This window comes from Lissotriton vulgaris, chromosome 1_1 (genome assembly GCF_964263255.1).
Source record: "Lissotriton vulgaris chromosome 1_1, aLisVul1.2, whole genome shotgun sequence".
NCBI lineage: Eukaryota > Metazoa > Chordata > Amphibia > Caudata > Salamandridae > Lissotriton > Lissotriton vulgaris.
In genome coordinates this window covers 2137206664-2137220169 of record NC_141685.1, presented here as the reverse complement: position 1 = coordinate 2137220169, position 13506 = coordinate 2137206664, and the positions used below count along the sequence as shown (strand labels likewise).

General features: G+C 44.6%; 1 protein-coding gene across 6 annotated transcripts in view; it reads left to right on the top strand.

Annotated features, from left to right (window-relative positions):
- ARFGAP3 (ARF GTPase activating protein 3) overlaps positions 1-13506 on the top strand; it is a 520570-nt gene that overhangs the window by 190827 nt on the left and 316237 nt on the right. For all 6 annotated transcript variants that reach the window (XM_086922080.1, XM_086922097.1, XM_086922107.1 and 3 more), the window contains exons 4-5: positions 3014-3145; positions 13052-13129. In XM_086922080.1, coding sequence (XP_086778206.1) covers positions 3014-3145; positions 13052-13129 — 210 coding nt within the window. The remainder of the gene's footprint in view (positions 1-3013; positions 3146-13051; positions 13130-13506) is intronic.

Genomic DNA, 13506 nt, shown 5'->3' with positions numbered 1-13506 from the left:
TTAACCTTGCTGGTTGGAGGATTGCAGATGTACTCTCCAGTGTTCCGAGTTGTTTCTCGACACCTAGAAAAGCTCACTTTGCTGCTTGTATAACACCTGTGAAGTATGGAAACATGGAAGGAGCAGTGGTTTGAAATTCCAATTTTCCCTTCTCTAGACATTTGAAGGACTGCATTATAGTCCCTGTAATTCAGGACTTTCTTGTTGTCCCACAAATGTTGTGAGCTCCAGGAGGGCACTGGGTGCCAGTGAGCAGCATTCATGTTTACTAACGTGCGTTTTTAACAACTGAGCCAAATTTTTCTACCTCAAGATTTTTCAGTATGTGTTCGGTTTTCTCATGTGTAAGGTTTTCTACTGTCTAAGAATCACGATGTTGTATCTAGAGCGAGGCTCTAGGTCTTCATTCTGCAAGGCAAAAATGTTCCCGTTTGCAGCATGTATTTATCAGAGGTATCTCAAAATGTACCCTGGGCTTCAAGTCGGGTTCTCTTAGGTGGTCCCTGTGGCTCCAGCGACTGGGCTCATTCAGTGCCCCTCATCTGAAGAAGCATGTGGTGCTAGAGCAGCCTCTATGGAGATCAGCACTGCTTGTAGGCACGGTGTCCCTGATCTGATCGAGCTGCCCATACGCCACTGCAGCAATGCTGTTTATTTGGCTTTCTTCATCCACTGAATTTTACACACCGCAGCAGGTTGCACATCCGCCCAAAGGAGGTTGTCAAGTTCACGGGTGTCAATTGTGGACCAATACCCCCCTCTGATGACCGCAAATGGGTAAGGATTTTATAGGATTGTGAGCCGCAAGGAAGAGCTACGCTTTAGGTGGCCATTTGACTTGTGGTTCGGGCATATTCTTGTCAATTACAAATACATGTTCATAGGTATAGTGTTTTTAAAAAGAAAACTGATAGTTGTATTCATAGTGTACACAAAAATACAAATTGCTTTCCCATGCTGTGCTGAAGTATATTATCAAAGAAAATAGGGGCACAACAAACTGGAACACCACTGTACAATATAAAGCTTCTCGCAGGCATTACTTGAAATAGTGTTCTTATGTTTTTTTGCCTCAACACAAAAATTTTGTTTTGACATATGAATGTCATTTTTAATTTTGTGGGTTTTAATGTGAATGTTGTGAAATGGCCAGTTTGTCAATACTTGTCTTACAATACATCTCCTCTGTAGCATGGCTGTTAGAGCAACAAAAGGAGGACAATGAAGGCCTAGCCACTTTATGGTGTAGAGGCTTTAATCGCATTTCACTGGCATTTAGACATCCGGCCTCTTTTGTTGCCTTCTCCTCATCAATTCCTATCCCAACCTTTACTCTGCCACACCAATGTGTCTTCTGTGTTTGTTTCCTTCCTTGTCTCGTTGTCTTCCCTGGGATTCCTCCTGCCAATGTCCCTGTGTATTTCCTTTCCACCGCCTGTACTTAAAATGGTGTGAGTCAGGTTTGGACCCCTCTTGTATTTTCCAGTAAATCCCTCGTCTTATTCTATGCCCTATCCTTTGTCTTTTTTTTTGGGTGGTCGCTGACAGTCACCAGTGTCCAGGTATTCTGTGCAAAGTAACGCATAGCTATGTATGATTTGTGGCCAGTAACTGATGAATAAACATGTTCCCGGTGCATATTGTAGATCACACATAACAAATGCATATATATGTCGGTCTTTGATAATACAAGAATTTGTCCTTTGTGAACTGTGATCATGGTAACACCTTTTCTGTTAATGTTCAGAACCTAATCCTATTATCCCCAGAAACCTGCAACCAGTTTTAAGAAATGCACATGCGCTCCCCCTCCCTCTCCTCCTCCTCCTCTCTCTCCCTGCCCCTTCCACTCCCCCGCTCCATCTCCCTCTCCCCTTTACCCCTCTCCCCCTCTCCCCTTTACCCCTCTCCCCGTTACCCCTCTCCCTGTTACCCCTCTCCCCGTTACCCCTCTCCCCGTTACCCCTCTCCCCGTTACCCCTCTCCCCCTCTCCCCTTTACCCCTCTCCCCTTTACCCCTCTCCCCTTTACCCCTCTCCCCCTTACCCCTCTCCCCCTTACCCCTCTCCCCCTTACCCCTCTCCCCCTTACCCCTCTCCCCCTTACCCCTCTCCCCTTTACCCCTCTCCCCCCTTCAACCCCTCTCCCCTTTACCCCTCTCCCCCCTTTAACCCCTCTCCCCCCTTTAACCCCTCTTCCCCCTTTAACCCCTCTTCCCCCTTTAACCCCTCTTCCCCCTTTAACCCCCCTTTAACCACTCTTCCCCCTTTAACCCCTCTTCCCCCTTTAACCCCTCTTCCCCCTTTAACCCCTCTTCCCCCTTTAACCCCTCTTCCCCCTTTAACCCCTCTTCCCCCTTTAACCCCTCTTCCCCCTTTAACCCCTCTTCCCCCTTTAACCCCTCTTCCCCCTTTTACCCCTCTCCCCCCTCTCCCCCCTTTTAGCCCTCTTCCCCCCTTTTAGCCCTCTTCCCCCCTTTTAGCCCTCTTCCCCCCTTTTAGCCCTCTTCCCCCCTTTTAGCCCTCTTCCCCCCTTTTAGCCCTCTTCCCCCCTTTTAGCCCTCTCCACCCTTTTTCTCTCGTACTTGTAGGTGTGCGCGCTCGCAGGCAAGTGCACACACGGGTAAGTTAGACAAAGACACAACTTGTAGCTTTGTTAATGTTTTGTATTTAACTAGCCTTCAGTTCTCTTTCCAGGGATAAACTGTGAGTTTAAACCATACAAACACTGAAATATTAGCCCTTATACTTTTCTGATAAAATTATATTATCAATCCGGGAAAAGTCAATCTAGGAAGAGTCAGATAATGCAAAAACTATGATGCAACCCATGATAACGAAGCCTTATTCTGTAGTTATTTAAGTGATATGTAAGATACTGTCAGAGGAACATCATGAGGTGCTCCTGGTGTAGAGGAGCTAAAACCCATGAATCATAGGAAAAGTGAAAGTATGCAGACACATTGATTTTGTTAAGTGCATTTGTATTCTCAGGTATTCTTTGTGTTCCCTAGACTGCTTTTTTCCATCAACATGGTTGCGCGACAACTGACACCAACGCAAAGTACAACAGCCGTGCTGCTCAGCTTTACAGGGAAAAGATCCGATCTCTGGGTACACAAGCAACAAGGAAACATGGAACTGATGTAAGTTAGTAATTATGCCCTTTTTTGACATTCGTGTTTAATAAAAAAAAAAAATCAACCCACTATCAATACTTCAGAATTGATAATGTTTTGAACACTGTCTTAGAGTGTTAATGTATGGATATATTTAGACTTTATTTCTTCCGAAATTAAACCAGTGGTTAATTGTAAATAAAAAGTTATGAGTTGTTGATTCATTTTGTATATTGCAGTTTTTCCTACAGAGGATAACTTCTCTCTATTTAAAATATTTGGTTGGAATTATATGGAGTATATTTAATAACTAATTGCAGAATGCATACTTGGGAAGTGTGTGTAATATAACCTAACATGAACTTTTTTTTTTATAGCTGAGGCACTATTATAATAAAGTATATCCAGCCCAAGGACCTTACTTTCTTTTGAAAAAATCCAGAAATATACCTACGCCATAATCCTATTCTGATGGAAAATCTATCCTGTTCATATTTTTTTTTGTTTGCTTTGGGCCTGGATTGCTGGCAGTAAGAGGTTGTTAACCAAACATAGAGATTAGTTGACAAAGCACAAATTGGCAAATTTTATTTTTTAGAGACGTCCACAGTAAAATTGTACAAAGACCGCACAAGCGAATAAATGTAAACTAACTAGGATAGAATGCAGCATTGCCGAACGTCACCCATATAGTAATGAAATTACATGGAAATGTGCTGCATAAACATCTGTGACACTGCAGGCAAAGTTGCAATGGTAATCCGTCAGACCATGCTAGTTTTACATTCGTAGGCATACATACAACATTAACTAAGGTAACTGTAACATATCCCTTGAGGCACAAAACGCTCTGGTGAGACGTAAAGCATTTAAGTAAGGTTTAATTATATGCTTCAGTAGCACCAGATAAACATAAGCATTTCATAATTTCACAAGTCTACTTGAATTTTGTGCAGTAGTCACAAAAATGATTTCTAGAAATGCTGTTTCCTGGACTGAAGTTAAAAATGGGCACACTATCAGCAAGAAAAGAAAACATATGTTCGAGGCATGTGTGGCTCTAGACACACATGCTTGGCATAAGTCCACCATCTAGTGTTGGACCTGATGATTGCAAGTTGTTTTTGTTAGAAGTTTTTTATAGTCACAAGGCTGTGTGGCTCCTCCTTTTGGTGATACTACGCATGGGTATCAACTACATTGTTCGATTTGTTTCTTTCTGCCAACTGGTTCTGAGGTACTCTCTTGCGCTCCAGTTTGAGATCCTTTTGGTTCGCCAGTAGACCCCTTACTGGACAGTTATCTCAATTGCAGTTACTCTAACATTCCGAGCAAAATTAAATTTCGCCCCTCGGGTTCTTTGACTCTCCTCTATGGCCTATAGGCCACGTCCGGCTGGGCTCATTAAATTATGACTGATCTTATCTGAAATTGAACTGCTAATGGAACGCACTCTGTTCCGTTTCTGTCTATATTGCCATTCCAAATACCCTCACACCAACCAACATTCGGTCTGCAATCTATGCCTCTTGCCGTCCATCGGGAAAACACTTCTGATGCCTGAATGTTGTTCTGATCTAAAAATACCCTTTGGGACCGACGTGCACTTCACCAAGAAATGCAGAGCAGACGAGCACATGGGACAGCCGACATCTTTGGTGAGGAAGACGAGGAAGTTTCAGCAGTCCAGGAAGAATCTATCTCCATCCAAGATTCCATTTCCGAGTTAGGGAACCAACAAAATCCAGCCATCCCTGGAGTCGGCCCACAAACGTCGGACTGCGAGTACAACGGCTCTGATCCAATGCCCAAAAAATTTTCTCCATCCGAAAAAACTGCTCATGGTCCCTCACTGCATAAAAGCCATGGCGCACACCGACATACAAACTCTGAAACCCACACACGCACCGAAATAAAAACTTTCCCCGGCACTGAAATGTTCCCCCTTTAAACTGAAAACTCCACCTGAACCAATTCTTGATGTTATGCTTGAACGGCTCAATCAGGGGCAAAAAACTTTACAGATTTAACCTGGAACAAAGCAGATTATTCTTCAGCAGGCAAGGCCTTAACCCTCAAAGACAACTGACTTTCGAAGAGGCTATAGCAACTGCAGCTGGAGGCATGAATACCAGCCTTCTCATACGTAGATATGCTCTGTCTGTCGGGATTTAAAACTGAAGTGCAGCAGACCACTCTTAATCTTCTCTTTGACAAAGAGCACCTCTTTGGCCCTCCAGTAGACACAATCTTTGAAAAAATGAAAAAAGAAGCTGATGTCGCAAAATCAATGGGGGCTCTACTAACTGCCACCTACTGTGGGTCCTTTCATCGGGCCAATTTCAAACAGGGTCCTATATCTGCCTCCACAGACACAATAGGACCCTCCTATAAAATTCAAGGGCAGTCGTCCACCTCTAAAAGCTACTACAGGGGCACATATAGAGGAAACCATTTCAGAGGCTGCTGTCGCAGAAATACAACCCGTGCTGCAAATACAAGCGCCAAACAATGACTTTCTCACCGTTCCCCCTGACCATCTAATACCTGTCTGGGACGTCTTCCAAAAATGTTACCAGCATGGAAATCTATCACAACAGACTATAGAGTGTAGGACATTATCCAACATTGTTACTGTCTGGAGCTCATCCCAATTCTTCCAAATATTCCACCCGCAAACACAAACTATCCATACAGCACCAGACTCTAGTCAAACTGGACATATCCGTTTTCTTACTCAAGGGAGCTAAAGAACCATTCCAAATTCAACATCCAGGCACAGGGGTGTATTCATTCTACTTCTTCTTGCCCCCCAAAAAAGGGCAACTTTGGCACATTCTCTACCTCAGACCCCATATTCACTATATCCTATCAGAACACTTCAACATCGTCACCCATCGGCAAATCATACTGTAACTGCAAAAAAGGCAACTTCATGTCTGCCTGGGACTTAAACGACGCCTACTTTCATATACCCGTCCATCCCTCACACCGCAAATACCTATGGTTTGTCTTCCAAAGAAAGCACAATCAATTCAAGGTTCTTCCCTTCAGAATCGCCACCACAACATGGGTATTCATAAAATGCATAGCCGTAGTAGTGGCACATCTTCGCAGGCAAAACATCCACAAATGTCCTTATTTGGACGATTGACTAATAAAAGCAAACGGCTCCCGCCTTTGCAGCCAACATACACAGCAAACTCTGACCCTACTATATCAGCTAGGGTTTACCATCAGTCTGCAAAAATCGCACTTGCAATTATCTTCAATACAACGTCTTTAGGGACCATACTCAAAGCTCACTTGGGGTTGGCATACCCAAATACAGTCAGAATACAAAACATTCTGACACTAGCTCAACAGTTTCAAACTAGTACCCAGGTCACAGACAGAGCACTCGTGCGCCTTTTAGGTATGATGGCATCCTGTATCGCAATAGTCCCACATGCTCATTTACATATGAGACCGCCGCAAGAATTTCTCGCACGTCAATGGACACAGTCCCAGGGTGAACTGGACAATCTAGTGTTGGTACAGGCAGCCACACACCTCACTCTCTGCAGTGGTAGAAGCCACAAAACCTGTCCAAGGGGTGGCCATTTTTTACAGCCAGTTCCCCAAGCCAATCTCACAGTAGATGCTTCCCTGACTGGTTGGCGCGCTCACCTTCAAGGTCTTACAATTCAGGATGTATGGAGCTTCAAACACCAGGGTCTCTATATTAATTACTTAGAGCTTGAAGCTGTTCAAAAGCATTGAAAGCGTTCCTACCTCACATGCTACACAAAGTTGTCCTAATTTGGACGAACAATATGACAATTATGTACTACCTGCAGTAACTAGGAGACCCTCACTCTCTTCAATTATCGTGCCTAGCCCAGACTATGTAGCACTTAGCAGTACATCAGAACATTCAACTCCTATAGGAGCACGTACCGGGAACAAGCAATCAAGTTGCATACCTTCTCAGCAGGATGCAACATCAAGTCCACAAATGGGAACTTTACCCCAAAGTTCTTCTACCATACTTTCACAAATGAGGGTTTCCACAAAAAACTCTTTGCAACCCAAGAACACGCAAAATGCCCAAACTTTGCGTCCACATTCCCACACCTACTATCTAAGGGCAATGCTCGATGAATGAACTGGTCAGGGATATTTGCTTACACTTTTCCACCTCTTACTACTTCCACTAGTAGTCAGAAAGCTCAGTCAGACCTCCCTAACCCTATTTTTAACAGCTCCTACTTAGGCTTGTCAGCCATGGTTTAACTCTCACTAGTTCCACACCAGAAGCTTCCCCTCAACCCAGACCTTCTCACACCGAACCATGGCAGAATAAGACATCCCAATCCCAAGGAAATGAACCATTCATTATGGCCCCTGAAGTGATAGAATTTGGGTACCTAAACTTACCACAACAATGCATGGATATTCTTAAACGAGCTTGTAGGCCAGAAACTAGAAAATGCTACACTGCCGAAGGGAAACTATTTGTTATATACTGTCAGCATAAATAAGTAAACCTGTTAGATGCACAAATGCAAACAATTCTTTTTTATCTGTTGCATCTTTGCCTACACTTCAATTTGCTTACTCCTTGCTGCCATTGCAGCCTACCTGCAACACTAACATTTATCTTTATTTAAAATACCTGCCATTAAAGCATGTTTGGGGGGACTTACAAGAGTAACTCCCCCTACACTTCCACCTTCTCCAGCATGGAATCTAAACATTGTACTAGCAAGGCCCAGGGGCCCTTCATGTGAGCCACTACATTCTTGTCAACACCAATATTTATTTTGGAAGGTAGCTTTTTTAATAGCTATCACTTTACTCAGATGTGTCGGTGAGCTCCAGGCAATAACCTTAGAAGAACCATTCTTCCAACTTCGAGACAAAGTAGTGCTCAGAACAAACCCAAAGTTCCAACCTAAAGTGGTCTCACCTTTTCATAATTTCCTGTCTTCTTTCACAACCTGATTCTGTTGCGGAAAGAGTTCTGCATACTTTGGATGTCAAAAGAGCCTTAATACATTTGATTGATCGAAACAAAAACGTCCAGGAAAATTAAGCAATTATACCTTGCTTTCTCACCATCTCACACTGAGAAGGGGATTTCAAAAAGTGGAATTTCACGATGCATAGTAATATGTATCCAAACTTGAGCTACCAAACCAAAAAGACTTTTACCTGTCCCCCCCCAGCCACCGCCCCACCCCCGCCCCCATGGCTCACTCAACTCGTAAAATAGGGGCCTCTATGGCATTCTTTGAGAACATTCCCATTGCTGACATTTGCAAAACAGCAGTATGAGCCACACCACACACCTTCTCAAAACCTTACTGTGTGAATGTAATAGTACACCAACGATCCAGTGTTGGACAAAGCAGTACTGCCTACTCTCTTTCAAACAACTGTAACATCCACAGGCCAGAGACTGCTTTGAGACAGGCACTGCCTTAAAACTTATACAAAGCATGTATATCAACAGCCGCACATGCTTTGAACAGATTGTTACTTACCGTGTAAGCATCTGTTCTTGGCATGTAGTGCTGTAGATTCACATGCACCAACCCTCTTCCCCAGACTCCTGTTTAGGTCTCAGTTCACTTTTGTATTTACCTTAATTCCCATTACTTGCATGGACATAACATTACTAATACTTACTCTAACTCCATTCTCCCCCACCTGCGGTAAAACAGTCATAACAGTGGGGTCGATGCCCATGTGCAGTATCACCAAAAGGAGTGGCTCTACCTTGTGACTCAAAAAGTATTCAAGCAAAAACAACTTGCAATCATCTGAGCCCAACACTAGATGGTGGACTTATGCAAAGCTTGTGAATCTACAGCACTACATGCCAAGAAAAGATACTTGAAGTGTAAGTTACATAATCCTTACAGTAGCTGTAACTGACAGGAACTGCACTAACCTTCCAAGTAGCTTTGAAGGAGGAGGAGAAGGGAAAGCTTGGCACATGTACCAGACAAAGGCAAGAATGGCCTTCTGTTCCCACTCAGGTGAAAGGAACCATTGGCATGGAATGACTTTTAAAGCCGGTCTTCTCAGGGTCATACTGGGATCTTACTTCAAGGGAGAGGAATAACTGAGAGGGTTTTTTTGTTGTAGAGAAGGCCTCGTTAAAATAAGCGAACTCTAAGGCAGGCTTATTGGGGCACTGGCAAATGAGATAGCCGGAACCTTTTGCTACATTGCATAGTCCGGAATAGTGATTCCTGGGATAGCTTCTGCTAGAAATCGTAGGAAGTGTTGTAAAATCTCAGTGAAAACTGATTGTGATATATGTAGTGGTCACCACCAATATCTACTTAGTTATCCCCTATAAATCAGTGTCTCCTTGAAACTTAAAATGCTGTTGGAATCTTGGAAGATATGATCAAGACAATTCCTGATGGAGTGTTCATGTTGTATGGAAAAGACTGAGGGAATCCTGCTTCCTTGTAGCCCTGGCATCCTAGGCTCTTTTCAGGACCAGCACAGCTAATCTCTTAGTACTTCTACATGTATAATAAGAACCTAAGACTGATCAAGGAGAGCCACCGCTGTGCCCTAACTCTTCCGAAAGCGGCAGGGGATACCAGGAATAAAGTACACTCTGTTGCCTGGCGTCCTGAAAAGAGTGGTTGACAAGCCTATGTCCCATTGAAAATCATGGCCTGGTACCCCAATTGATTACCCAGGCAGAAGATATTTAACTTCTGGTAAAATTGGAAAATGTTTGGCTTCTATGCTGAGCTTCAGATAGGCATAGCACAAGGTAATATGCCAGTCTTTGGGTAGGTTTGGCACTTGCCAGAAGATGCTGCCTTGTTTGCTACTTTCTCTATTTATGTCCCTCTTCATTTGTTTCAGCTGTAGGTGCAAGCCTAGCACACGACCGTTGTAGACTCTATGATGTCCTATTACACTACAGCATCCAACCGTGCAGGATTATATGATTTTAAAGGGTGGAGGTAAAACTGTTGACTGGGAGAATTGCTAGGTTTTAACCTACCCTCTTTTTTCATGGTCAGCTGAACAAGAGCTTAGGTCGAATTTTTTTTTACCCTTTAAGATAATATTGACTTTGTTTTCTCATTGTTTTCTAGAGTCGTTTTTTGCTTTTCCCTCAAATATTTTGGTATCATTTTACTCATTAAAATTTGAGCTTCATTTTTTGCAAAACAGGTTTGGGTATTGTATCTGACATTTTTAACTGCAATGTTGTTTTAGTGCTGGTAAATATAATACCTTTTCTCTGTGTGAAGTCTAAAGCTTGTGCAATGGCTGCAAGATAAAATTAAATGGACAGGAGAAGCTTTCACAGTCCTTATCAACTGAATTTGAGCCACTATAAGGATTTTATGTGTGGAAAGGAGGACATTCATACTGTGAATTGTTTTTTTCTCATAACTCTTTTGTTTGAGTCAACAGATATAGTAATTGCAGGAATTACAAAATGTCATAGAATACAAATACCCAAATGTTGATAACTGAGCAGGTGACTATTATAATATCTGTGAAAAACAAATAAATCACACCAATCGGGCCTGTAAACGACAGCCCTAAACATTTCAAAACTGTGTCATATACTGCAAAACAACCCGGTCATGCCCCCAAGCCTGTCGCCCCGCATCATATCTAACTGTGCATCGTTACTGCCCTGTGCTACGTCTCTATACATTGTCGATATCTGCAGGGTGTGGTGGAGGTGGCTCCAGTAAAAGGCCCCTATAGTCCGCCCATCGTTTCCATATTTTAAGGTGCTTCTGGGGGCACCTTCATGCTTTAAAAATAGGTTGTCCCAGCCCCATACACCAGTCCAGCCCCGCCCTCCAGGCCCTCAATTTAGGTGGAGACGGATCCTTCCATTTTTTTTCAATATCCCTCTTAGCTAGGGTAAGACGCAAGAACAATAGGTGTCTTTTATAGATGTTGCCTCCAATTTCATCTGTAATATGCAGTAGGGCTAGCATAGCCTGGGCCAGTGAGGTATAAACAACGAATAGCCCCCCCCCCCCCCCCCCCCCCCCCCTCCCCCCCAAACCAACCCAGTGAACCACAGCTCCAGACAGTATGTAGTAGGGTACCCTCCTCGCCATCGCACCTTAGGCACCTGGGGGAGTAGATCAGCCCCACCCTCCATAGCCGGTATCTAGTGAAATAAGTGCGGTGTAAATATTTGAATTGAATAAGCCTAAGACGGGATGCAATTGCTGCGTATCTTGTGGACTCCAGAGCTTCTCTCCAGTCGTCACTGTCCAGGGGGCCCCAAGTCAGTCTGCCATTTCTCACGGAGGGGGTCTAGTGTCGTGGGGAGATTTGTCACTAGCGTTTGGTAGATCTTTGCAGTTTTATGATCCTCCAAATCCCCCATAAAAAACTTAGCCTCAATAGGGTTTAATTCGGGAAGGGGGTCCAGGTGTGCAATATATGGGGATAAGGCATATCTCAGTTGCAGGTATTTGTAGAATTGAGCATGCAGCATGTCCTATTCAATGGGTGTTGGCCAGACGATGTAGAGTATGGCGTCACTGAGTATGTTTAGGCCACACGTCCTCAATCCCGGCAGATATGCTACAGGCCGTCCGATCTCTCGGTCCGTATCTTTTAGGCGGGAAGACCGGCCCAGAGGCAATCTGCACCCAAGCCGCACTGGACCTAGCCCGGCCGCTTCCACACACAGGTGCCTCTGCGCCCCCCCTGATGGTTGTCACCCATCCACCCAGTCTTCACGTAGAGTGTTCGCCACCACATCCTAGGGAATGCTACGCTGACCCTCTCGCACAAGAGCCTTTCTGCTGTGTCACTGGAGATCTTCAGCCCAGCAGGTGGACACCCTCCCCAGCACAGCCCCGGATCTCCTAGGAACTCTACCTCAGTCACACACAGCAAGGCGGCTACAGCCCCTCGCTGCACAATGTCTGCACAAAGGGACTAATGGTAAGTATTCACGGGAGGAAGAGTGAGCTCACGCCCCGGTCGCTGTTCCGTGTGGGCCCCAACTGCACCCAAACTCTCCACTAATCTCTCCGGAGAGCCTGGCGCACTCGCCACCTCATGGTCAAAGGTCCGCGCTTACATCGGCCACCAATCTGCCTCTGCAGCAGGGTCTCTGCTCCCATCATATGTGGTCTGTAAAGCAGTTGGTGCCCACTGATGCAGCCTTCCGATCACAAGAGCATCAACACAAAAGGGGAACCCAGCGTTGGTCCCAGTGGTACAGCTCCATGGCCGCAGCGCACTCCCAGCGCCTCAAAAATGGCCACCAGGCCGAGGGATTGCGAAAGGCCCGATCCCGGCGCCATAGGATATCACAATCACGGCACACCACCAGCGACGCTTCGGCCAGCCAGCGCAGCAGACACTCCTATAGGCCGCTTTGGGCGCCTAGGATCCCCACGCCACTCGGCGCGATCCCCAGAGGCGGTGGGCGGGTTCCGGCGTACTTCTGTCTTGGAGCCGTAGCGGCCCAGCAGCAGGCGATGCGAGGATGTCGATCCCCGGTTCTCCAGTCCCAATCGCCACGACACTGACCCCCTGCCGCAGCTCAGAGGATCCGGTAAGCAATGGGAGGGCTGGAGATGGCAATTCAATGAGTGGATAACAAGGGTTAATAGTGGATAATGTACGAGCCCACGGAGCTCTTCTACAATGAGTCTGCCATGTCGAACCTCATGGTCACGCCCCCATACTGTGAATTTTACTCCGTATTAGAAGCTACTGCCAGAAATTATGAGAGCATCAGTTTTCTCAACTCTAAATGAAGCCCTAATCAAGAAAGGACATGCACTATACACTTAATGAATAAGCTATTAACTTACTAAATAAGCTATTAATATAAAGCTGTTTTTCTGATTGCAGCCTGTATTTAGTAAGATATTGGGAATCCTCTTATTAAAATTTGAAAATATTTCTCTGTTGCAGTTGTGGCTAGATGGCAGTGCACAACCACCTCTGTCTCCCCAGCAGAAAGAGGAAGACTTCTTTGCTTCACATGTGCAGGTAATATGTGGCGAATAAAAGAATTGCAAAGTTAAAATCAACCATTTTGTTTTAACTAACCACAGAAATACGATCTCTTCAAATTGTGTGAACATTGTGAAAAGAGATACTTTACTCTGGTGCTTCCATTGAGTAACTTTGTTGCTTGCATCTTTTCACATCAGCGTTCATTAAGTTTACCCATGTTGTTCCATTCAGTATTAAATGCAATGCATGTTTGCCCTACAATATATTTCTGTTCTTCTCCTTGGTCCCTATTTTCTAGTTTCTCTCCCATGTTGATATACACGAGTTTTAGTACCAGAGTCTTCATACACAGTGTGTGGAACCATTTTAGATAGACATTGCGGTAAACGGTGAAAGAATCTGGGCTACTT